Source organism: Filicampus tigris, chromosome 21 (assembly GCF_054856515.1).
Source record: "Filicampus tigris isolate MCC_2025a chromosome 21, RoL_Ftig_1.0, whole genome shotgun sequence".
Classification (NCBI taxonomy): Eukaryota; Metazoa; Chordata; class Actinopteri; order Syngnathiformes; family Syngnathidae; genus Filicampus; species Filicampus tigris.
The window spans coordinates 11,377,245-11,402,864 of NC_141237.1; the positions used below are offsets into that span (position 1 = coordinate 11,377,245).

The 25,620-nt window shown below is 41.4% G+C and overlaps 1 protein-coding gene and 1 long non-coding RNA gene across 15 annotated transcripts in view; one reads left to right on the forward strand and one right to left on the reverse strand.

The window, feature by feature from the left end:
- LOC147127609 (uncharacterized) overlaps positions 1-11,764 on the forward strand; it is a 21,048-nt gene extending 9,284 nt beyond the window's left edge. For 5 of the 9 annotated variants that reach the window (XR_015084490.1, XR_015084493.1, XR_015084486.1 and 2 more), the window contains 6 exons: positions 4,691-4,748; positions 5,181-5,472; positions 5,771-5,850; positions 7,901-8,037; positions 10,598-10,771; positions 10,845-11,764. This is a non-coding gene — a long non-coding RNA (uncharacterized LOC147127609). Of the gene's footprint in view, positions 1-4,690; positions 4,749-5,180; positions 5,473-5,770; positions 5,851-7,900; positions 8,582-10,412; positions 10,523-10,597; positions 10,772-10,844 lie in introns of all 9 variants that reach the window. The other 4 variants (XR_015084488.1, XR_015084489.1, XR_015084487.1 and 1 more) reach the window with 4 other exon arrangements.
- Positions 1,719-25,291, reverse strand: relch (RAB11 binding and LisH domain, coiled-coil and HEAT repeat containing). 6 transcript variants are annotated; one of them, XM_086021389.1, is made up of 31 exons: positions 24,453-25,291; positions 22,568-22,657; positions 19,447-19,518; positions 19,223-19,278; positions 18,972-19,085; positions 18,498-18,692; positions 18,274-18,368; positions 17,542-17,671; positions 17,283-17,422; positions 16,762-16,837; positions 16,586-16,681; positions 15,366-15,389; positions 13,039-13,151; positions 12,858-12,948; positions 11,977-12,048; positions 11,756-11,896; positions 11,058-11,222; positions 10,833-10,980; positions 10,596-10,752; positions 10,385-10,508; positions 10,209-10,257; positions 9,620-9,699; positions 9,347-9,453; positions 9,179-9,278; positions 7,296-7,378; positions 5,754-5,817; positions 5,531-5,669; positions 5,331-5,447; positions 4,203-4,291; positions 3,836-3,906; positions 1,719-2,704 (listed from the first exon to the last, which is right to left on the reverse strand). In XM_086021389.1, exons 1-31 carry the CDS (start codon positions 24,904-24,906, stop codon positions 2,584-2,586), a joined length of 3,573 nt encoding a protein of 1,190 aa, XP_085877515.1. In that variant the 5' UTR covers positions 24,907-25,291; the 3' UTR covers positions 1,719-2,583. The 6 variants fall into 6 exon arrangements, with proteins under 6 accessions (XP_085877515.1, XP_085877514.1, XP_085877518.1 ...); XM_086021388.1 differs by lacking the exon at positions 7,296-7,378 and adding an exon at positions 7,894-7,976 and having other exon boundaries at positions 24,453-25,287; XM_086021392.1 differs by lacking the exons at positions 7,296-7,378; positions 19,447-19,518 and adding an exon at positions 7,894-7,976 and having other exon boundaries at positions 24,453-25,289.
- Positions 25,292-25,620: the final 329 nt, after the last annotated feature.

A 25,620-nucleotide genomic window follows, 5' to 3' on the forward strand; every position in this document is an offset into this window, starting at 1 on the left:
TTCCTTTTACCTTCTTTGTTACTAGGTGTATTATTGACTGTGCAGATTGTGTTAACGGGTAATCAATAGAGAAGTTACTATACTTTTTTGGGCTTGAATACCTGCCCCAAAAATGTCTGTGCATATGCTCGGTGAGCGGCATGTAGCACTGTGCTATTTTGATAAAATGATCGTACTGGAACTTAAGTGTAATGGCAACAGGAAGGAGATCATGTCCCTCACTTTTGAGAAGCCAGGGTTGAATGAAATATTACAACCCAACGAGTGAATTTGCATGTCAAACTCGTTGCGCGCCAAGAGATTATTCAAAATGACAGTTATGCAAATATTAAAACAATGTCGAAGGATAATATAGAGGGAAGGAAAAGGGACCAAAAAAGGGGAACCTTAGGAACTAAAAATACATTGCTTTTACGACACATTATCAAGAAAAATCCTGCAGGTTTGTTAAAAGTGGAGCATAAAAGATAAAGAATAATAAGGATTTTACAAATAGCCGGGTTCCAACACACATACAAGCACACGTTTTTCTCCCCATAAAAACATGCTGACAGATGCTGTTTTGTGGTTGGGCCTCTGCAGCCTGCACAGTAGCAATTAAGATCCAGATATGACTTCCCCCAACCCCCCCACCCCGAGCCACTATAACCCCTAAATGGACTCTGAACGTACAACAAATACCCACACAGTTCCCCTGCCGGCACCAATAAAACTCAAACTGCACAGGAATCAAAGCCTAGCTTGTTTTGCTGCACGCAAACGTAAAGTAACTGCAAGCAGACGCCATGCTGTTTAATGAGCTTCTCACTTCAAAATGACCTGTAGAAAAATCACACACCCGCACTTTTTAGCCCTGTAAGCATGTTTGGTCGCATTGGTTTTGGCGTCATTATTTTTGAACTAATCAAAGTTCCTAAAAAATGCAAACACCGCATATAAATGCAAGAATGCTGCTGATGAAGAAAACTGAGCTTCCTTCAGTGACCTTCCAGCAATGTTATTGCTTCCACTTGCTCTGGAAACAGACATGACCCGCCGTGAGTCACCCAAGTCGACGCTGTGAGTAAGAGCTGCCGACTGAAGGCCACTTCTACATGCAGCTTTAGGTCAACACATATTTGCATGGCCACGCCTCTTCTGGCAGGCAGAGACAGGTTTGACACCAAGAATAGTGAATCAGGCAGTACAGGAATTGGGAGTTTGTAGCGGAACACATGAAAAGGCTCCAAGCACGCCCTCACTACTGATCCATATCAATTATTTGTCCACCTGCACAGTTATCAGGAAGAATAGTTGAAAATTAGCTTGAATATGCAAATGCTTGATAAATGCCTGGGACTTAACTTGCATAATGATCAACCGCTACAGCATGACTGGTCCACCTATATTACAAACCACAAAAGACCATTGAAATGATATAACAGCTGTTACTTTTAAGGTTACATTCCGCAATATTGTTGTTTTTAATACCTGTGAGGTTTTTAAGTGACGTTTGAAGGGTGAAGCAAACAATAGCTGGGAATACCCATATACTGGACTTCGGTTTGTTGCAAATAGCCATTAGAGAACATCAAAGTGTTGACTATGAGGGGTGGAGCTACTACATTGTGTGTTTGTCTGTCCAATTACTTTTTTATTGCCTTTAGCACCTGTCGGCACTTTGAGCCATAAAGCGTTTTTTCCTTTGCACTTACACGCATAACTGACAAGTGTGCATATAAATACATAAATGATCTTTTATTACACCATGACACAGATTCCAAATATACACGAGTACCAAGCACTCAGTTCAGTGTATGATAGTTATTTATGTTTTTCCTCCGAGCTTACCTCTCCCAAAAACTGAAGGAAATAGCCGCTATTAAATCAGAAAGACAGGACATAATGGACCCAAATTATGGTTGAACAACGCAAACAAAAAAAGCAACTGTAGTGATCATTTTCAATGTGCATAAGAACATAAAAGATATTTAAGAAAACAAAATAATGAAGTGCAAATTTCTTTGGAAGTTGGAAATAAAGTGTGTTCTCCTCCAATAAGATATAAATAAGTTATAAAATAGAAGCTATCAAACGGACAGCAGAGACAGACTTTTAAGGAAACAGAGGCAAGAAAATTATTTAGTACTTCAAGTAGGCGATGTTTCGGAGCCACATCCACACACACACACACAAACATTTGTTGTCACTTTAAGGATTGAAGCCTGCCATTTTACTTGGACATGCTTAATAATCATAGGCCGTCCATTGTTTGCTCCAAAATGACACCTGTTAAAAATCAGAGATGACCTCCTGCAGGTAGCTCCATTTCGTTTCCTCCTTTGATGAAAAAAATGTTCATGGCGTTCCAGCAATGCCGTCAGGTCCTGAAACGTCCAGGAAAGACGTCCTTTTTGTCCTCTGCGGTGCTTCTTTTCATAAATGAAGATGTCAAACAAACACTGACTGAGAAAACAGCAAGTCAACGTTATCCGTTCATCTGTCAAAAATGCACGTCACATTTGATTGGTCATCTACTTGGGGGCATAGCAGACGGGGGACGGTCATCAGATTTTGCGGTTAAGGAGCGTCGCTCAACGCTGATCACTTCTTCCTCTGAAAAACGTTGGCCAGCATGGCGCCCGACGTGGTCAGCTGACCCATCTTGCTCAGGAACTTGGTCTTGGCATCCTCGCCCACCAAACTGGATGCGATGGACATGGAGCTACAAAAAAAAAAAAAAAAAAAAAAAAGCATAGTTTAGTCTGCTTTGTACTATATTTTCTTTGATCTACAATAGTGTGACTTTCGGCCCGATTATAAATATGACAATACTCCAATCTAAATGTGTTGCTTGTGGCTGAGGACGTTCTATGGCTAGTACAGCCCCTACCAGATGTTTTACGGTCATACGGCTCGATTACTTCCCCTTCGGAATGAGCAGTTGCAAGCTTCTGCTATTGCTTAACTAATTACTGAAAACTGCATATGCCTAACCACGAAGAATGGTCGCAATGTTGTCTGATATGACTTATCTTGTGTTTTCCGCAAAAGTGTAAAAAATGATGTCAACAAGTACAAAAGAAAACAAAATAACATTTGTAATTAGAAGTAAAACAACTTATGCGTTGAAGACACAGAATGTAGTGGGCACAGAAATGTTCAAAATCAATTCGTAGTCTCACTCGCTAATACACAGAGATAATTCTTACTCAAATGATCCTAAATTAACCCTTTTAAACTTGAGTTTAACTTAGTCAGTGCAATGTTTTCCTTTTTTCCTTTTCAGGGTAAAGAATTACATTCACGAGCAATGAAAAGGAATTTTGTGTTACAATATGAACAGTCAAAGTAGTGCATTTTAAAGGAAAATTCAAGGTAAACAAACCAAATAGCAAACAGATTTGGACAGGTCACAAAAAAGACGAAGGCAACAAGGAAACCGCCTGTGATATGATGCTGTAAAATTGGTTATAAAGTCAGTTTGAATATGTTGTTAGAATATGATAATTACATCTTTATTTTTTTCCAAAATGAAGACTATTTAAGTGTTCTACAAGCAGGCCTCAGTTTGCAACAGAGATCTGTTTCTACGGCGGCGGCCTAACCCGAAATTGTATTGGAGTCGGAACGAGAAGGAGACCACTAATGCAATAAAGTCATAATTACAGTTAATATTTGTCTAAAACTACTTCTAGCCCATATACCAGTATATAAAACATCAAATAAAAAACAGTGAGTATGTACATATGGTGGTAACTCAGTGAGCCTTTGTGGTTGTTTCATCTGTATAGTAAGTAATTGTGCACTAAACGTGGAATTTGCTTGATTAAAGAAACACGGTCGTTCCTCTCACCCTTGTGCATCTCCCATTCCTCTGTTTTCCACCTTGATCTCACACTCTTTGACCATCGAGCTCAGAATCACCTATGGAAGAAAAAAAAAAAAAAAAAATGACACAAACACGATGATGACGTTAAGAAGGTATTTGTATGTTGGCAGGTTCCTTAATAGGGCGACAGCCTGGAAACAAATTCCAAAGACTCAAGGGGCGGCTGATTATTAGTCACTTTGGGAAAAATGCTCACGTGAAAATTCTTGTGTGAGATTTGACGACGCAAATAAAGGCAGCAGGAGTTTTTAAAGCACTTTTGGGTGGAGTGTCACACAGTCACGACTTCACTGCATGGGAAGTTGAATGTGCGTGTGAGCGGTCTGCTGACCTCGTGCTCTGGGGAGAGCTGCTCCATGTCGGCCCGGAGACACCTGAGACCCGGCAGGAAGTGGTTGATCATCACCTCCTCAGATATGACTGTGCATGCGAGGTTAAGGCTTGCATCATATATTGGGGTGAGGGAGGGGACAAAAGTTGCTTGATCTACTGCTGAAACTATACAAGCCTACCAGATCTTCATTTGCATTGCTGGTATCAAGTCACTTCAAAACAGTCATAAATCATCCATCCATCCATTTTCTATACCGGTTATTCTGTTCAGAATTGAAGTGAGCTGGAGTCTATCGGATCTGACTTGAGGCGAAAGGTGGACGACACCCCGGACTGGTCGTCAGCCAATCAGGGATTAGCACCTCATCAAAATGTCAAGTTATTTCCCCAAAACGTGGTTTGGCTATATACGGCAGATTCCGAACACCGTGCGGCACGCGGGCACAGCTCCTCTACTTTTGTACTGATGTCAATGTTCAATTTCAGAGGCTGCGGTGCTGATGAGAAGAGAGAGAGCGGTCTCGCGGGAGGTCAAGCCTCTGAGGTTAGCACCGTACACTTTAACTAGCTGTCAAATGACAGCCTGACGATGACCCACAGGAATGAACCTCCGACCGGTGGCGCTGCTGCCGATGTGCGCGTTGGAAGGGGGTGGGGCTCCCAGGGGAGACGCAGCAGACAGAAGAGCGTGTGAAGCAAAGAGACGTAGCAGGAGAACAGAAGAGAGGGAGGTGGTGGGGAGGGGGGGGGGGGGGGGGGGGGTAAATCGAAGAGATATTTTGAGTAAACGGAACCGAGCACTGAAGCTGATGTTCGCTTGCTTTTCTCTCACGCTCTTGCTCTTTTAGCCTCCCTCGTGCTCTCCTTTGCTTAACCAACCTTGTAATTACGTCTAGTCCCCGAAATAGGGAGGGGTTGGGGGTGGGGGGGGGTGCAAACTTATTTTCTCTTTCTTTCGCTTCCTGCCAAACGACAGAAGACCGCTGCCAAAACACACACATAACCGGACCTCAAGCCGGGGGCCACTCGTGATGCGTACCGTGAGGATCAAGGGACACTATCAGACCAGCTCAGCTTAAACGTCAAGTGACCCCAAACATGCGGCGGCGGCGGCGAAAAAGGATACAGCAGCAGGAGAGGGCGCTGTAGGCCTCGAACAGCTGGGTGGCGATGTCGATCCGCTTGCTCTCCACCGCTTGGCTGTTGTTAGCCTGCGCCAGTTTGTGCAGGTGCGGCAGTACGACTGGACCAAGGAGCGCAAACGGCGGGTAAATAACATCCCTCTACAAACACGGGATTTTCTTTTGTTCACATCATTTCGCATACACTCGTCTCTGAAGCGAGGCTCGGCGTTGGGCCCGACACGTCCGAACGTCCGGATGATCTCCATGTGCAAAGAGTGCTGATCTTGATACTGGGGGTCCTCCAGGAAGGACGCCAGCTGCATCTTGACACGCTCCAGCAGCTAAAACACACGCAAAACGTTTACATTTGTTTAAGTACATTACACTTGGTGCACAGTTTCCCCGAGATATTTTGGACTCCTTACCTCTTTCTGTGTCACAGTCTCCATTATGGTACCAAAGGCGGGAATTGTGGATATCCTCACAGAGCTGAACACAGCAGGAGGAGAGCAACATAAAAAGGTATGGTGACGATTCATAACAACTGTGCCGTGTGCTGTAGTTCTTGCTGTTACAATGGCAATCAATTCCATTGAAGGCACAAATCGCCAAAAATAAAAACACCACTCCATGAGCAGGGACGTTGAAATAATAACAATACTGTAATAATAAAAGCAGGCCAGAAAGAAACTGCTGATGCCAGCTGCATAGAGTAAACATTTGGATAAGTTCTGCTGATGACTGCATGTTACATTTTACAGGTTTTTCACATTTTGCTGATCTGGTTGAGAAGTTAAATGTTTATGTGATTCATCATAAAATCAAATGAAAACTGTAGGGCAGTAAAGTAAGTTTAACAGGCAGGTACGCCATCATTGAATTAAAAAAAAGACCGCATTTAGAGCTGTTTGCTAGGCCTGATTACTTTAGAACCTAATATAATCAATCATGAAAAGGATCACACGAAAGAAGGGAGGTGAAAAAAGTAATGTAATTGCAAGTAAAATTCGGAATATTATGAGTCACATATTTACTGGATTAAATCATAATATCAAGAGGAAACAAATCATGACCATATATGTAGATGCGCATCTTAATAGTATGCTTGAGTATATTTTCGACAAACATCATCTAACCGTAATGTTAAATAAAGTTTTAAGAAATATCTAATATCATATGAAAATAGTTTTCTGTAATTTAATTTGGTTTTTTTGTGGCTCTAATACACTTTGATGAATCACTTTTGAGGTAAAAAAATATTTAAAAACTAAAAAGTCATTTCATTTCAAAAAGTTTCATTTCCATATTGTCGCTATCCAGTGAGAAACACGTCCATTTTTTTCATTTTTCTTATTTTTCTATGAATGTGGTTTCCACGCTACAGACATTGCATCAACGTGAAAATTAAAAAAAAAAAAATCCAAAATTGGACATACGTGATTTTCCACAGGAGAGCGACAATATTCACTTTTAAGGTACACCAGATCTTTTGTCAAGTTGATAAAGTTGCTGATGGAGGCTAATATGTTGACGATAGTATCGTATATAATTTATAGAGCAGAAAATGAACTGAGAATGACCTCCCTTCTAATGCTCTCTAATTATGTTGATTCATTGATCTATTAAGAAGAAATGAAAATGTTTTAAGAGTGTGCGCCAGTAGAGAGAACAATGTGATGAAACAGGCTGCATTCCAACTGTGTTACCGCTCAGTTGCTCATCTTATACATTAAAAATGTGGATGCGGCAAAATAAATTCACAAACTCACTCCGTGGCCAATTAGAATTCCAGTCTAGCCAAACCAAGACTTCCCCTTAATTATTCTCAGTGGACAGGAAGATGACAAGCGATCTTAACATTCACAGCTGACTGCGAGCGAGCTCCATAAAAGATGCTTTTTGACACCGTTACAATGCAGCCTGCAAGAAGAGTTCACAGGGAGGTGTTCTGTCGTCGATTGACTCACAATTCAGGCCCATTGCATAGCGTTATAAGGGCCGGGGCCGCCCGGCGATCTACTAATGCTTCACTCATGCCTCGGAGAATCAACTGCAAACCCACCACAGAGATGAGAGAGGAGGAGGGGGGAGGGAGAGAGAGAGAGAGAGAGAGGTGATAACAGAAGGCAGCAGGGATAATACAGAAGAGAGAAAAAAAGAAAGGGAGGATAAAAATGGAGAAAGTCGGGGGTGAAAAACAGCCACTAGCTGAGGGGTCGGTCAGGAGGAGGGCCTCAGCCTCGATGGATTGGGGTGAGAGGAGAGGCGACGCATGCTGGGGTCGTGCAATTTAGGCAGTGTGCAAACATTCAAGCAGGACGACTCATGTCAAAAGACGAGACGATGAAAGACATCAGACTCAGCCTGATCCTATACAGGTGCAACTCCATATAAATGAATCCAAATAAGAAAAGCCAATAGCATGATTAGAAGATATTAAAGCCTGATGTCGTTGCTCCAGATAGGCTGACTGCTGCCGTGTGATGGTTGTCGGGCGGCAAAGAGAAGGGGGGGGAGAGACGCGGCGCAGTTAACCGTTACTGTTGTTATTGTTGATCCACTTACATTTCAGGGTCGGAGGACAGTGTGATGAGAGCCGGCACCACTCTCTGAGCGACCAGCGTCTCATTCACCCCCTTCACCAACAGCTGATCGGGTTGGACAGAGCCAGACGTGATGTCACAGAGGAGGGCGGGGCATTGGACAAGTGTGAGCGACACCGCCCATAGATAGATAGATAGATAAGAGAAAATAATAAATAATAAAGTGAAATAATGCAAAGGAAGAGGGGGGAAAAACATAAAAACAAGGAGCAACAAAAAGAAAGCAAGCGCTTCCAAATTCACAATTAACACCCCATAGGCAATACGGCAAAGTACAGCACAAACACTTTGACCCTAAATGTTCATTTGTGGGCTCAGAGAACAGACTCCAGATCAGATTGAATCCACTTTTCATTCAAAAATAGTGGAAAATAATGATATCTGATCCAGGATCTGTGGTTGACCACCACATTGTTGGACAGCTACACAAAATGGGATGGTGACAGTGAGGCGTGTGCGTGGAGAACGGGGATGTACTACACAATAAACAACAACAACAACAACAACAACAAAAAAGAGGGGAACAGATTCAGCTGAGCACTCCTCCTTCCACAGGTTTACATCAAGAGAGGCCTGGTTCCACTCTTAGCAAGACAGCACATCCTCACCAACCACACTACTTGAATTTGGGCACACATCTCATTGGACAGGTAGATGTGTACTTAAATTGCTTCAGTCAGCACTTCATTGCCTGGCAAAAATACAATTGAACTGCATTGAGGGGGGAAATGGGTAACAGGCAGCTACTTTTCAAAACAACTGCAGTATTAAATTTCCTGACTGACCTGAAGTCCTGAAACTATGAAGAACCTGTGTCCAATTAAATTATACTTTCCAAAACTCTTTTGCTGACTTTAGCATTCTCATGTCACATCCAGATATTTATGTGGTGAGGTTTGAGAGCAGTAAAATGCCTGATCAGAACTTGGAGGTGCTAAATGCAGTGGGATCCAGGCGCTCACTATCGGCGATCGGAAGTTACATTTACAGGCTTTACAATTGTAGCTAAACATAAAATGCGGGGCAGCAATAGCAAGCAGAGCTAGCATATATGCAGCAAAATGGGTTACAGTTTAATGGATTATAAAACATCGATTAGAATGATTAAACATTGTTAGCTGGATAACTGGAAAAAGTACACAATGTACTTTTGCGTAAGTGCAAGCAACAAATAATACAATATTAGTTGCTAATCAAAAATGATCAACTGTTGCTTTTCTTAAACTTTTCTTTGCTTTTTTCTTTACCTCAAACATACGTGCCGAGGTACATCGAACCAATGCAGAGGTGTGTACTACTCCATACCAAAGAACAGTGAGCAGTAACTCATGGTACACTGGATTAGCACTGAAATCAACAAAAAGATGAGACACTTTCATTCATGTGCAATCTGTGCGCGTGTGTGCAGGTCTTACCCCAGCTCTACAAAGGAAGCTTTCAGGCTGTCGAGAGGTGCATGGGATAAAGACAGGGTTGTCATAACATCCTCTAGGAAACCCACCAACAATTTGCGATCCTCCTCCTTTAGAGATATGACAGAAATAAATGATTGATTTGATAGATCTAATATGAAGAGGAAAAAAATGAAAATAAAGACGTGTAAATGATCCACTAGATTTGATTTGAAATTTAGTTTCCCACCACCACGTCATGTCTCGACAAATAAAGTGAAAAATGCTGTATGTTACCTGGTTATAACACGTGAGTACTCCTGTGGCATAGATGGGGACGGTGGCTTTTGTAAGAATACCATTCCCAGATGAAGCATCTATTGAGGGCAGAATCATAACATTCTAGGTCATTAGCTATTTAAAAGAATATGTTCCTAGCAGGCCCGCTAATTGAAACACGGCATTCTGATTAATTTTGCATTTGTGGAATATAAGTTAAGCAGAAAAATGCACTCGTTTTTTGCCATCTCCGGGGGCGGCCATTTTGTCTTCTGTCGACTGAAAATGACATCACAACTGCTCACAACGACCAATCACTGATGACCTGTTTTCTGAGTCTGAGCCGTCATTGGTCGTTGTGAGCAGTTGTGATGTCATTTTCAGTCGACAGAAGACAAAATGGCCGCCCCCAGAGATGGCTAAAAACGAGTGGCTTAACACTTATTCCACAAACGCAACCTTTATCAGAATGCACTGTTTCAACTAGTGGGCTTCCATAGAACATATTCTTGAAAAAAAAATGTTCGTGTTGACTTCCCCTTTAAAGAGGACCGATAAAGATAGCCTTGCATTTAATGTGGCAGCAATTGCAGTGTTCTACACTCACCAACATTCTCTTCAGACAAACGAAGAATCTCTTGGAATTGAGGTTTAACCTGCAAAATGTCATTGTGAATAAAAAAAAAAAGTAAAAACTTTAAATAGAAATATGTGATATTTATTGATGAGATACATTAAGTGGTTAAAGTGAGACACACAGTGAATGGAAAAGGTCTGACTCACCTTCGTGTTGGTAAAAATTTTGCCAAAGGTTCGACAGAACCTCCAAAAGAAGCGAGAGAACTCATGAACGCAGGCGGATGAGGTCACGTTGATGCGACCCACGATCTCGATGAGCTGAGGAAGCCTTCAGAAGTAGCAGTAAAAAAACAAAAACAATGAATGAATTTGATGTCTGTACACGTCCACATATATTTGTGTACGTGTGTCTCACAGCTGGTTGACAACCCAAAGCAGGCTTTCCCATCCAGTGGTCCCTTCGTGTTCCAGCTGGTGGTCGTAGAGAAGCAGCAGAGCACTCAGCATCTCCCTGCTGCCGATGACGGTGGCCACATCCTGGAGGGGAGAAGCCGGCCTTGGGAAGCGAGTCACTGCAAGGACAAACCCACGGTAACAGCTAATAAAACACACATTTGGAACAAGAAACCAAAACGCCAAAGTTTCACCGTACCCTCTATTGCAGGTATATCTCCGTGGAGTTTGGCTCGGCTGGTGAAGGGCGCGTTCTGCAGCACCACAGCAAAAAGGGGCGGGATCAGACTCTGCAGCGCTGACAGGAACACGTGCAGCTTGTGCTCATCCAGGCCATGTTCCCCCTGCTACAAAAACAGATATCATGAACTATCAGAGCAGGAGTAAAGGTCAAAAAACGGTAGAATAAAAAAAAAGTATGCACCATGAAGAGCTTCTCTATGCGCGCCAAGAGAGAAGGGATGAGTGAAGTGTAAAGGGTTCCCAATTCTGTTGTCCAGGCAGCAAATGCGGGGATGAAGACCTGGTGGACGGCACTGACTACCCTCTCTGAAGGGTCGCCAAGTGACAGCAGCATCAGCTCAAAACCCTGAAGAAAAATACACAAACCGGCAAAAAAAAAAAAAAAAAATTTTAAACACCTTTATACAAATATTTTGGGAAAAACCTTTTAATCAATTAAGTGATCAGTAAACAGTGGTGCTAGACTTAAATTTCACTTAATTTTCCTTCTGACCGAGACATTTTGGACAATTCTATGCTTCCAACTTTGTGGGAACAATTCTGGGAAGGCCCGTTAACATGCCAGCAGGACCATGGCCCACAGCAAAAGGCATTGTGGGATAGATTTGGTGTGGAAGAATGTCACTGGCTAACCCCGAGCCTGTCTAAAAGGGAGAAGGCCTCTGGTTCATCATTAGTGACCTCTGATTTTACAAATACTCTTCTGGATGAACTGACAAAAAAATCCCACAGATGCACTCCAAAACCTTTAAGAAAGTCTTTTGAGATGAGTGGAAACTTTTCTAAATCTGATGCACCAATACCAGTTCATATTACTTCAAAAGTGAAGCCTAGAGGGAATGTAAAGGAAGCTGCGAATTTTCCCCTGCAAATAAATACCTGGGAGTATTTGTCAGCGTCATCTATGTAACCCATGATAATCCCAAGACTCTTGACCACAGCCTCTCGGACCATGTCAGCCTTGTCCTCGGCGAGCATCTGCTGCAACATGGACAACACTAGCGAACTGCGAATTTCCTTCTGTAGGAAAAGAATCAAAAGCAGACATTTTAATGTACATATCCTTTTTCTTCATTCAATAAATACAAATGACAACTTACAGGAAAGTACGGTGCTAGGGCTCCACAAGACTCTGCCACAAGAAGTCTTCTCTCTGGATATTTGTGGTTAATCTGAAAAAGGAAAGTGTAGGAGTGTAAAATTACAACAGACAGGAAGAGAAGGCAGAACACAACAAGAAGGCGGAAGGGCAGCTGCGGCAAAATGGAAACAACGTTGACGATCATCCACATGCTGACCGCTAGTTGTTTTTCTGGGGCGATTTTCGGACTCCAAAACAATTGGTGGTAGTCATGCTATGGAATTGACTTCATCATAAATTTGTCACATCAACCCAAACATATTTTTTGTTGATGTTCTATGCAGGCCCAATAGTTGAAACAGGGCGATATGATTAATATTGCGTTTATGGAATATAGCAAAATCCACCCGGTTTTGGTTTTAGCTATCTCACAGGGCAGCCATTTTTTCACTTCTGTTGACTGAAAATGACATTACAGTTGCTCAAGGCTCTGGTAATGACCAATCACGGCTCAGCTTCAGAAAACAGGTGAGTCATGATTGGTCCTTGGCACTTGGCAACTGTGATGTTGACAGCAAGTGACAAAATGGCCGCCCCCTGAGATGAATAAAAACAGGTGGATTTTGCTGCTTAATTCGTGTTCCACAAACACAATATTAATCAGAATATCAAGTTTAGTGGGGTAATAATAGAACATATTACTGTCAAGAAAATTTGGGGCTTAACTTCACACTTTGGCTATGAGTATTGGCTTTTCATTTTTGTAAGGTCTCTGATACTATGTTGGAAACTGGCCACATCACAGGTTGACCTCAACCCCCCCACCCAGCGTCACTTACATACAGAACAGCAAGATGGAGAAATGTGGGAAAGCTACCTAGACGGCCATGTGACGTGTACCTGTTCCCAGCATTGCGGAAGCAGCTCTGCCTCGACACGCGTGGGACCCACATGCCTCGCAAAGGCAACACATCCCGTCAAGATCATTTGTCTTCAACAGACACACAGAAGCAACACTGCATCAGATAGATTTTCACACATTTTTTGAAAACTATCCACACATGCGTCAAAGTGTGCACACCTCTGTTCATCATCTGGTCTCTTGATTAAGTTAAAAAGGATGTGGAGAAGCTGGTCTCTCTCTTTGGACTCTGGGTGAAGGCAGGCGGTACACAGGATGAGCGGGATCAGCTCCTGAAGCATAAAATGGAGAAGAAAAGGAAGCCGGTCAATGATTCTGTCGAAGGAGTACGTCACAGACAGGGCACAGAAATGGCAGTCAAAAAGCCACAAATAAAGGAGAGAAAATGGGCATTTGGAAAAAATAAACACAGCAGTGCAAGGAAACTGGGAAAACATGAACCTTAAATACCTGACTGGCATTAGACTAACTCATTTGTATCGTTTGTGTCGATGGAACACACCTACGATAACACCCTTAGTACTGTTAAAAAAAAAATCTCCTCTTTCTTAGAGTTCAGCTAGAGTTCATGGACCTTCCAGGCAGAGCAAAGATTTGATGCAAGGCTTCCATGGCCAAACTGTGGTCAGCCCGACATTCCCGCCACACAACACACAAGCGCACACACTCAAATTAGAGAGTGCATACTGAGTTATAAATGTGTTGTTTTTTTTCCAGGAGCATATAATAGTTTTCCTGCCCCAGTGCTGGAACAGCTAACAAAACCCCAACACCCTTCTGGATTAATGGAGAGAATATGGATAAAGATGAGTCACATTGGCCCAGCCCAGTGACAGAAAAAGCACAAACATTCATTTTATTTCAAGTGTTTAGTTCAAGTGGCACACACACAACAACAACACAGAAGTGAGCATCAAATTCAATCATCTTAATGGCCTGCACTTTTCAAGTATGATCAACTGCTAGTCCAAGTGTATCTGGAGCGAAAACTACTTTAAAACATTCAAATGGGGGAAAAACATTTTGTTTAATGATTTACCATGACTGATAAGTGTAGCCAGGTGGCAGGCAGTGTTTCAAAACATCAGTGCTCCGTTTGAAACGCCTTTTGTTCTTAAGTGTCACAATCTAACAAATGAAGGTGTGTCTCTTTGCTTGTAGAAGTAGCAGATTCAAGCTGCAACTGGTGGGTGTGCACGTCATGGCTAATGGCTCTAACGGACTTGGTACAAAGTCCACACGTCTCAAAACAGAGCCCTCGGTGTTCTTATGCGGGTGCTTTTGCTATTCTTGCACTTCGGTTTGTTGCTCTTGATTTCACAACGAGATTAAATTCTCTATAACTGTTGGTGGTTGACTAAAACAACACCGCTACGGCAATGTATGCAAAGCAGGCTAAGTGTGAACAAATCCAACAAAACATACCTCCTATCAGGTTTCAATAGCGGGCGCACAATTAACGCTCACAGTAATGTTGTGAACGCAACCTGCCCGGATGCCTTTGCGCAATGTTGCAAAAAAAAAATTTGATTACCGTACAAACATTTATTTGCTACGCAGAAGCAAATAAAATACCTAAAATATTGAACGGTTTATAGCACAAGTTGTAGAGACATGAAATTGCAGCAAACATTTTTTCTTCATTATTCATGTGAAAATGCTGTATGGATTCAGTTGTGAGTACTACTCCAATAGTTTTAAAAATTGCAGATATTTTAGAGTTGATTAAAGCTGAAAAAAGGGATACATTTGAGTTGATAACAGATAAAAACTAAAACGGCATTTTAGGTCTTCAATTCTTATTCATTGATGTCCTATAATGCAAAATAATACAATATGACATAGATGACAATGAACAATGCTGGCAAGTAGAGGTGGATAATGCACGGAATGAACAAACAAAACCAAGAAATGTTCATTTTTTTTCCTCCATATTTTAAAAAATTAAATCCTTAAACTCTTATTGCAGCTATAGTGCTATATTTTTTATCACCTAATAACAGAATGCAAATTTCATGCCAAATTCTGCGGGTTTAATTTTCCCCCAAAAGTGACATGATAGTAGTACTGTATGTAGTAACTACCTAAGAATTTGTGAAGTTGCAAGCCGTTGCTCGATCGTTTTTTTGCTTTTGAGCAAAAATGTGACAAAAAAGTGACTTAAAGTAAATGTGACTTTAAGGGTGCATTTCAGCCACACCACCACTGGAGTCAAGTGAAAATTAAAATGGAAGCAATTAAATGAACCTTGGTGAATAAGAAAAACAAATGCTTAGGTTTATGCTTCTTCTCATCCAGATGGAATGCTTAGTCATTGCTCCACATAATTTAAACACGTAAGTCAAGGTAGCGCAGTAATTTCCGATTTTGACCTGACACCATTTACAGCCCTACTTGCCAGACTGCAATTGTAGCCAAAAGACATGCGTTACAGCTTGTTTGGGGTCATGTGAGCAACCATGCAGATGAGCGTGTGACGGACTCACCTGGCAAAGATGTGCAACCATTCTCTACAGGAGAGGCATGCACCAGAGTGAGAGAATGAGTGAGACGAAAAGAGAAGAAGAAAAACAAAGCCAGTGAAGGCAAAAAGAGCGCAAACATGAGTGGTGGACAACGCAGTTGAGGCAGAATGATAGCTGGTGAATAGGGACACCTGCATGATAAACAATCAATAGATGGACACACATCAGCAAGGGTATAGCTCTGGTTTTCAACAATGCGCACATTTTAGTTGGGTATCACCTCACCACTAACAAAAAAAGCATCAAATTGCATCTCAATAAATTGGCTTTTAATTCAGTTCAAATCAAGTAGTGAAATTAATGTTATACAGATTCATAATTTTCATTGTTTCTTATGTAATTTTATAATTACTTGAGATGGTGAATTTTGGATTTTCATTAGCTGAAAGGAAAAATCTTTATACATCATATGTATAAAATTATTAAATTAAAAAAAATCAAATCATAAACGACATAATTTCTCTCTGTGTGTACTGCATCTATGAGTTTCTTTTCTTAATTTAATTTCAAAGCTAAAGTGAACAAACATTTTTTTTTTCAAGAATATGTTCTATGCAAGCCACTAGTTGAAACAGGGCATTCTGATAAATATTGCGTTTGTGGAATAAGTATTAATCCACTTGTTTTTAGCCATCTCTGGGGGCGGCCATTTTGTCTTCTGTCGACTGAAAATGACATCACAACTGCTCACAACGACCAACCACGGCTCAGATTCAGAAAACAGGTCAGCCGTCATTGGTCGTTGTGAGCAGTTGTGATGTCATTTTCAGTCGACAAAAGACAAAACGGCCGCCCCCAGAGATGGCTAAAAACGAGTGCATTTTGCTGCTCAACTTATATTACACAAATGTAAAATCAATCAGAATCCCGTGTTTCAATTAGCGGGCCCGCTGGGAACATATTCTTGAAAAAAATATGTTTGGGGTTGACTTCCGCTTTAACATGGGTTTTGCATGACATTCACATTTATCAAGATGCATCCATTGGGTTCAGAAAAAAATGGCATTTGTTAAAATAAGCGATTTAGCACTAAACTGTTGTTCCTTCTAATTCATCTCAATGTCTTCAACACCAAGCTCATTCGCTGCTGTGTGCCTATCTAGTATACAGTAAAACAAGCATGGTGTTATGATGATTAAAAAGTGAGGTGAACAAAAATGAGCAGGTGGACAAAGCTTTACCTCTCTTTTAGCTAGGAGGACATTTGGGACGATATGAGGAAGGCAGCGGCCCAGCATTAGCATCACACTCTCCTCGCTATCTGCTATACGAGACACCTGAAGATGAGAGCAACTCAGTTTGATAAGCTCACTGGTTCACTGTATCTGCATCAAAATGTGTGAGCGTGTGTATTAACCTCTGCTCCCAGGCGGCTGTCTGAGCACATTCGGCAGAAGGAAAGCAGGGCTTGCTGGAATGCTGGGGATAATTTCCTGGGTTAGGCACAAATAAGAAAAGACCAAAACCAATTACTGCTGCCTTCAGTCTGTTTTCCACCAAAACACATAAAAAATGACAGCATTGATTTGAAACAGTTGCCTGTGCTGAATCTCAACACGCAGCACTTCTGAATGCATCTAAAGATCTCTCGCCATCTAGTGGTCACACAGACACACAGCAGCTGCTCTGAAAAGTCAGTACAGGGTGGGTTCACTTTATGAAGGCGCCGACATAAGACGAAGGTTCAGAACTTCATGCATTGAACTAGTTTGCACAACACGTCGTCATATGGCACAAGAATGCATGCTCGGTTGCTGCCTTACTGATTTTCATTGGATTGTTTTACATTATTTATTATATCGCCGGAGGAATGGAACCCATGTTATCTCTGTATGCTGTGTCACACTTATATATGAGCATGTAGCATACAACACTCACCTGTTTGGCTGATCAAAATGTACAGGAGGCCGACTTTTAATCTTATTGTGAGACTGCGGTGTGTTCTGCGTTGAGGAAGGCTCACTTTGAGGCTCCGAAACACCCCGGATGTCCAGGTACTGTCCGCTATCTGCACGGGGCTGAGGACAGGACACACATCTGGTTAGGTGCAAAGTGCTTAGGGCCACTATAAAGATAGTGACACCCCAAAAGGCTTCAGTGGCATGAATTTAGCCTGGGAAATTTACAATGACTTTACCACAGACGGTGGGTCAGATGAGGAAGTGATGGCGGTGCAAGAGGATGCGGGATTAGATGTATTCTGGGAGCTCCGGTCAAGGGTGGCTTGAGGAGGGGAGGAGACCGTCTGCTTCAATGTGTGAATCTCACTGTGGGGAAGAAAGGAGACTGTTATTCATAACCCAATCATAAAACAGTATTTTCAAATGCAGTGAAGCAAATTGGTTGCGATCGTGTTTCAAAGATGAATTATTTGCATTTTTATTGAATGCAAATGAATAAGGGCTTTGATAACGGAAAAACATTACGCACTGTAATGAAATACTAGACAGGGCATTCATTCATGTTCAAGTGATGTGTTTGTTTGGTCACTGACAAGACGCTTCATGAGCCCTGCTGCAAGTCATTAATGACCCCCTAAAAACGGTGACAACTGCGTAAATGCAGATTGCAACCATAAAGCAATTAAATCTGTGGATTTACCACTTCAACATATACAACTTTTCATGTTTCATCTGGACTGCACTTTTTGAACACCTAACTTATCTTGACCATCTATAAATAAATCAAATATACATATATATAAAATAAATGAATAAAGCGTACTGATCTCCAGCTGTTGTTTTTTTTAAACATAGTACCAGCAGTAACTAGTGAGCCCCCAAAGACAACATGAGTAGCCCAAGGGTCCTGTTTTAAAATATATACCTTGTATATACTGCATCACAATAATATACAAAGACTGACAAACCTCTGAAGTTTCTTCATCTGCTCAGCTAGACTCTCCTTCTCATTGTTAAGTAGACTGATTTGGTACTCTAACTCTTGGACGACCTCTGCTTGTTGCTGTATGAAAGGAATAAAAAACAAACAAAAAACGATTTTGGAATTTCAAGCGCAAGGTCACTTATCGCACTTTTTTAACAGCTGTCTTTTGCTACCTCATGAAACCAGAGGAAAAATGAACAAACAAACCTGTTGCGAGAGGTCAGGCTTCCGAGGAGGATCTTGAGCTGCACAGTGTCCAGTGAGATCGCCGAAATCTGCTCCGACTGCTACGTCAACCATGTCCTTCATTGGAGGAAGAGCGGAACCACAATTTCTGTAGAGCTGCAACAGGTCAGGAGGCTTTGGAATGTTGAGGCCAACGTCGTCCCACAGCTCAAAATCCTAGAAACAAATGAAAAACAGAGTATGTGAGTTTTTATTCTACGGCTTTTGACTCAACATGAGACCCGACATTCTTTTAGTTTTAGGATTTGGCTCCTCCTGCTGCAGTGGAAATTACATATCCATATATCAATTTCCTAATGCATCAGTTGGGCGAGAGGCAAGGTACACCCTGCTCTGGTTTCCAGAGAAAATAAAGAAAGAAAACTCAAAACTCATTCAATTGTGCAGGCGTATAATTGAAATAACAAAAGTTTTGTTGGAATGAAAAAGCTTTACCTGATCATCATTTTCATCCGAGAAGGTGATGGATGAGAGTTTGTATTCATTTTTCAACAAATATTCATTCACAAGGAAGTTTAAGGCTCTTTTCTCCAGTGGGCGTAGCGGCTCCTGAGGCAGAGAGGAAAGAAACTATAAATCGCTTAGTAGGTTTGATAGCCTCACACGACTTCAAAGACAAATGCGCAGCGCATTGTCTTTATCACTGCCAAGAGAGTAGAAGATTTTAACACTCAAAAATTCCCCACCTGAATTCCAGGGCTTGATTTGAAGTTCTTTCTTTCCTGAGAAGGCACTTCATTCTCTGTGAACGAAGGGCGGGGGAGGAAGAAGAAGAAGAAGAACAACAACAACAACAAAATCGGGATGAGTTCAGATTGAGGCTCAACATTGTTGGGGATTTCTCTTTAGAAGAAATGGAGAGAAAGTGACAGAGAAGGCCTTTGCTGGAAAAGTTTAAAGTGCGCCACACCTGCTGCCTGAGTCAAGTTGGCGCGCAGAGCCTGAATGGTCTCCTTTGCTTTCCGTAGCTCAAACTCCAGCACTGGACAGAGAGTGACAGCACACACACACACACACACACCACACATTCACGCACGCATACACAGCAAGTGCATCCGAACAAAGACAGGGAACACACAAATAAAACAAAAATGGGAGTGAAAAACACAGCAAAGATATTAAGAGTCTAAAAATAAAACAACACAAGAGGGCGCATGCAAATCATGGATCTGAGGAACACATGCAGCAGAGGATCATGGAATAAAGCAAACAAAGATTTACGTCAGCCATGTTTATTTTTTGATTAGTGTGAAGAACCAATGAAAAAAAGTAAAAAAAAAAAAAAACGAAGCTACTGAGATTTAAAAATGTTAATTTGTTGCCGTTGTCTGACAAAGGATTTCCCAGGCAAAAATCTCAATTACAGCATAATATTAGACTACACTAACCATCAAAAGTGAAGTAGTCACTGAGACAATTTCATGTTTTTAATGATAATACACCATTAAACACAAACTAGTCCAAAAAGTTGGAGTCATTTAAACATGTCTTAAATAATCCCTAAATTTGTATATATGTACTTACCTACATATGTATATACTCGTGCTTAACTTGAACAAAACAATAACATTTCTAAGTGACCGTAACTTTTTAACTGAGGTGTATTTAGATGTCAACAGGCATGGCCAGGCTTCAATAACACTTGAAAGGAGAAGCACTTTCTGATGTCTTTCTCAACCAGAACAAGAAAAATATACACAATGATCATTTAACACAAATATATTACTATGATTATAGCTAAAAAAAAAAAAAAACAAACATTGAAGGTAGGGGAAAACATTATAAAAATAAAATTTAAAAAAAAGAGAAAACGCACAGCAAAGGTTAAGCGATGGAGTGGAAAAATTATATGCATTGCATTTTAGTGCACTGATCATCTGCAATGATAGGAAAACATTTGGTATAATTGCACATCTGTTGACATTGATTTTTATCCACATAATACAAACGATCACAAAAATGAGAAATGGACTATATCTTTGTAAAAAGGTTTTGTTGTTTTTACAGCTTCTGTCTTGGGTAGCTAATAACTAATAATGTGGTCAGAGCATACTGTATGATATTATGATGTTGAGTCATCGCAACACAGTGCGAGACACTAAAATTAAAAGTTACACCATCATGAAGACCTACACTTGCAGATCAAGAGTGCACAGGATGCAATCAAAATTCCAAATAAAAAAACTTGATCCAGCGGAAAAAAGGGAGAAGAATGAAACAAATAATTGGTCTGGATGGAGTGGCTTGTCCAGTATTGCCAACTGGGGTTTGATCAACGTTAGGAGAAAGCCAGAGAAGCCCGAGTCAGACAGCTGTGGGCAGGCATATTTGCAAGGAGGTACGTGGAAGTACAAGTCGGTGGGTGGGGCGTTAGGGGTGAGTAGGTACCCTAAAAAATAAACATCTTTGCTGCATGCTTTTTAAAGTGGAAGTCAACCCAAACGTATTTTTTCAAGAATATGTTCTATGCAAGGCCACTAGTTGAAACAAGGCACTTTGATAAATATTGCATTTGTGGAAAAAGAGTTCATCCACACGTTTTAGCCATCTCTGGGGGCGGCCATTTTGTCATTTCTGTTGACTGAAAATTGCATCACAGTTGCTCAGTGCTAAGGTAACCACCAATCACGGCTGACCGGTTTTCTGAAGCTGAGCCGTGAGTAGTAGTGATGTCATTTTGAGTTGACAGAAGTGACAAAATGGCCGCCCCCTGATGGCTAAAAAAGGGTGGATTTTGCTGCTTAACTCATATTCCACAAACGCAATACAGTATTAATCAGAATGCCGTGTTTCAACTCGTGGGCCTGCTGCGAACATATTCTTGAAAAAACTGTGTTTGGGCCAATTTCCACTTTAATAAGCCCTCAAACTGAATCATATAGTTGTCATAGTTTTCCATCAGCAATTCTACAATCTTCTCTGCACAAATTGACCATTAGGATGACCTCAAAATACAGGCGTTGGATGGAAAACAATTACATGGCTGTATCATGCCAGCTGGGATAATATTGACGCTTACGGGTCTTTATTTGCAGACCAAAGAAAGATTGACTCATCATACAACAGTCGCACCTCGCCAAGCTGCTTGCAATCTAACATCTGAGCTTTAAAGAAGTCGCTGGTGCTTACGAGCCACACTCAGCTGTTACTTTCTATCCTCGTGGCCAGTGTGTCAAAATTGAGCCGTGTGGGAGTTGTGTGAAGATCATGTACCAAAAATACCACCTCGGGACTCGATAAAGTGAAAATGGAAAGAATAAAGAAATACATACGCATACATTTTAACCTGCTTTATGATGAATAATTCATGACACTGGTGATAAAAGCAAAATTGATCGGCACTAAGTAAATGACGATGTTAATAGAATGGATTTTTGTTGCTTAGGTAGTATGTCATTGAATGCGTGTTTGAGCTTTGTTGCAATTGTAGGCTAAATGGATTTCCCAATTTGGCAGCAACAAGCAGAGGATGTAATTAATTCAGACCACTGTGACCAGTTCGATGCCTAAAGTGGTGGACGAGTGAAATTAAATCGGAGTGTAAACAGAACAGATGGTGGATAGTCAATGGAATGAGGCTCTCCCAACTGACAAAGTTAGTGTGTCAATACCTTTGCAAAACTGCAACTTTGGGTACCTTCCAAAAGAAATTATTCGTAGAAAGAAATTCTGATATAGATTTTAATGATGCTACTAAGATGTGTTTTCCTGTGCTGCGGTGCTTTTTTTAAAACATTTTTTATTTAAAAGATGTAGTTAATTGTTAAGATATTTTGAAAATAATTTCATCATACAATAAATACCAGGTAAAGTAAAAAAAAAAAAATGTTCTTGTAATCAAGTACGTACATTGTTATAATGGTCATTCCCAGTCAACACCTATGTCTAATTATTAAAAGAGATTAAAATTTGCATCAAATCTGCAGCCACTGACACAGCTATTTCCATTCCCTCCATCACGTCAGGTTTTATTTCCCTGAATCAAGCTGTGGGTCTTGGCTCTGTGTTGGGACAGCACAGGTTCATCTTACCTGCCACCCGCTCGTCTGATTCTCGATTGCCATCATCTGAGTACCGGGCAAAATCCAAAGAGTCCAAGGTGCTGATGCTGCCTGCTCGATCTATATCCAAAGGTGAACACAGAGCAGAGAGGGAAATGAAAATCCAAATCACTGGCTGTATCCTAAATCAACCACAAAAATACTCAGGCTCGGATCGCGGTCTTTATGAAACTGAGACGAGAGTGTCCCTCCCGTCCCCAGTACCATTTGCATCAAATTTTTGATATCCATTTCACTTCGCTATGTCGCCGTGCTTCCAGGTTTTTGTCTGGCGACAATCGCAAAATATGACAAGATAACAGTTAACCATTCCTTGTTTCATGTTTCATAACACAATGCATTAATAACAATTTCAGAAGTCTACAATAAAGCACATCATGATGGCAGGTTTCTGAGACAAATGTGAGGTCCAATCAATTTGTTAAGGCCTGAAGAACAATATTATATAGAAGAAAAATACACACTGAAAACCAAATGGTTAGCAACACACTTGAACATATTTTTTTATGTGTGTATTTCACAGCGTGTCAACAAATTCTACCAGTTGCCTTGCCACAATCGTAACAAAAGATCCTGTCAAAAAAAGCACGAGGGCCGAGATCATTCCACTGATCACATGATGTCCATTATTCCAGATTATGAAGTAAACGCGTGAGGCATAAGTGGGAAAAACAACTTTGGATGACTTTCCTGACCATTTTGCAACAAAGGAAGTGTCTCTGTATTCTGCAGCCTATTTGTACAATAAGCTTTGTGTGGTGCCATTCGACCATGGTCTATGCAACTACAACACCACAGCGCTCTCACTGTTGAGACCACACATTCAGTGTACAGTATATGATCACAAGCAAATGACAATGAACACATGGACCAGATGCTGCATTGCCGGAGGGCAAGTGGCTAAGATATCAAAAGTGTTATAAGTACTTGAATAACTACTAAACTAAATGAAGAACAATCACATAATTATCAGGATTAATAGGGAGAAAGACCTTATCAAAACTCAAAGCTTTAACATATATGGCAACTGGGTTCCTGCTTAATCTAATTTTGTTTCGTCAATACATCTTAATCCCAACATCTTTGACCCTTCATTGCCTCCAATCAAATCTGAGTATCATTTTATCCACTTAGCACACTTAAGTGGAGACCATCAATTCGATTTTCTATATCATTTATCATTAGGATCGAAGGCAAATTGAAGCCCACCCCAGATGAGCTGACTCTGGGCAAGAGGCATCATACACAATATACTAGTTGGCAGCAAATTTTACTTTTAATTATTTCTTACAAAGGCATCTTTGATTATCTATGCCAGCGACATATAGTGATAGAACATTGAAATCCATTCCACTGGCAAACGATAAATGCAACTTTATCTATCCCTTGCTGCCATTACTATCCAACAGACAGGTCTAGATTTAATACACAGAGCATTCATTTGTGAGTTAATTGAGACATTTATGTGCCTTGATATACAAGTATGAAAACAGCGCAACAGACTGTTTTTTTAAGTACGTACTGTAGCTGTACAATGCCTATTTGTTGCCCAAGCCTTGAGATCTGACCTCGCGCTGTCTTCAAGTAAAAAAAAGTGCATTTATTTATAGAAATTCAAGTGGATTACATTGGTGATTAACATTGCCATGTCACTGTTTATCATTTGGCACAGCATGCATCGCTGTGTGTGCTTTATGTCTGTAGGATGGTTTCAGGTGTAGGTGTAGAAAGCGGATATCTCACGCAAGACTGGTTCCAAGACCGACATTACTGTATAAGCTAAATGCTAGCTAGTGCTGTGTTTTACAATACGTTTAACACAAGAGGTTAACGGCAGCTATGTCATGCTACTTACTCAAAGGTCCACCGGGTCCAGTTCCCTGATCTTTGGCAGGTGGAGTGCCGCTCTGCCGCTCGAAGTTACCCGGGTTGGAGAAATAATCCCTCAACCTCGGGAGCTCCCTGCCCGCCTCCAACAGTTCGGTGTGAAACTCCAGGGCCGTAAGGATGTATTGGTCACGCAAAAGCTGAGCGGCGATGACATCCACCGACACTCGCGACTCGGCGCTGCCAGCCATAGCAGCGGTGGCTGCGGAAGAGACCGAGATGCCCTCACCGTTTGGGCTCGTTCGGTTGCTGGACAGCAGCAGTGTCGGAGGCTCGGCGTCCACGGGCGGGGAGAAGCGAATGCCCGGCGGCGGCCCCGGCGCCCCGTCACTGGGGCTGCGCTCCGTGTCAACTGTTTCGTTAGGTCGCCGTTCACTCTCCTCTTCAGAATCACTCAGATTAAACGGGTTGACCGACGCCATGTTTGCACGATATAGATTTTTAGCTCTCTAAGCTAAGCTAATCAGACCTGCTTGTCCTCGCTGAGGCAGGATTCTCGCGTTAACAGTGATCAGCAGGGTACCACTCGTCACGTGACATGTGTTTATCTTTCCCACAGCAAAATATTGAAAGGCTAAAAGTACCGTTCAAAAACACCGTTATTCTACAAATTATGAACCAAGTAAGAATAAAACATGATAGACGACGAGTCAGCAAACAGCCTTCGATAATCGCCTAAGCGTGGCTGCCTGGTTCAAGTGTTTTCTCTATTTTATTCAACAGCATACTTATTTATTTTTTCCCCAAGATCACATTATTTTTGATTAAGTATATTTCCATTTATCCAGATAACATTTGATCGTTGCGTTGGATACGATTTTTTGAAGTGGGAACCGCGCCCACTTAAAGGGCCGGAAGTGAACGATGTTTCCCCCTCCACTAGGGTTGCCTGATGTTTGACACTTCTATATTATTGCTGTGTCATCTTTATGCCCACAATATCTGTGTATTATTTTCATTACGTTTTGTGATGAGTATGTTACCCTGCTGATAGATGATAGTAATGATGTGTCGATGAGGCGTCATGAATTGTTTTGACACAATGACACACTATGTTGAACTGTGTCACTCCATACTGACACCTGCTGGATTTTAACTATCCCTTCAGGCACCCCATTTGACAGACTGAACTGACC

Bases quoted from the DNA above. Each gene is read 5' to 3' on its own strand.
- relch (XM_086021389.1), bottom strand. From the start codon at position 24,906: ATGGCGTCGGTCAACCCGTTTAATCTGAGTGATTCTGAAGAGGAGAGT. The intron at 5,670-5,753 runs GTAAGGAGTCCA...CGTGTGTTTTAG, and splicing joins AGACTGTGACACAGAAAGAG to CTGCTGGAGCGTGTCAAGAT. The intron at 3,907-4,202 runs GTCAGCAGACCG...TTTCTTCCATAG, and splicing joins AGCTCTCCCCAGAGCACGAG to GTGATTCTGAGCTCGATGGT.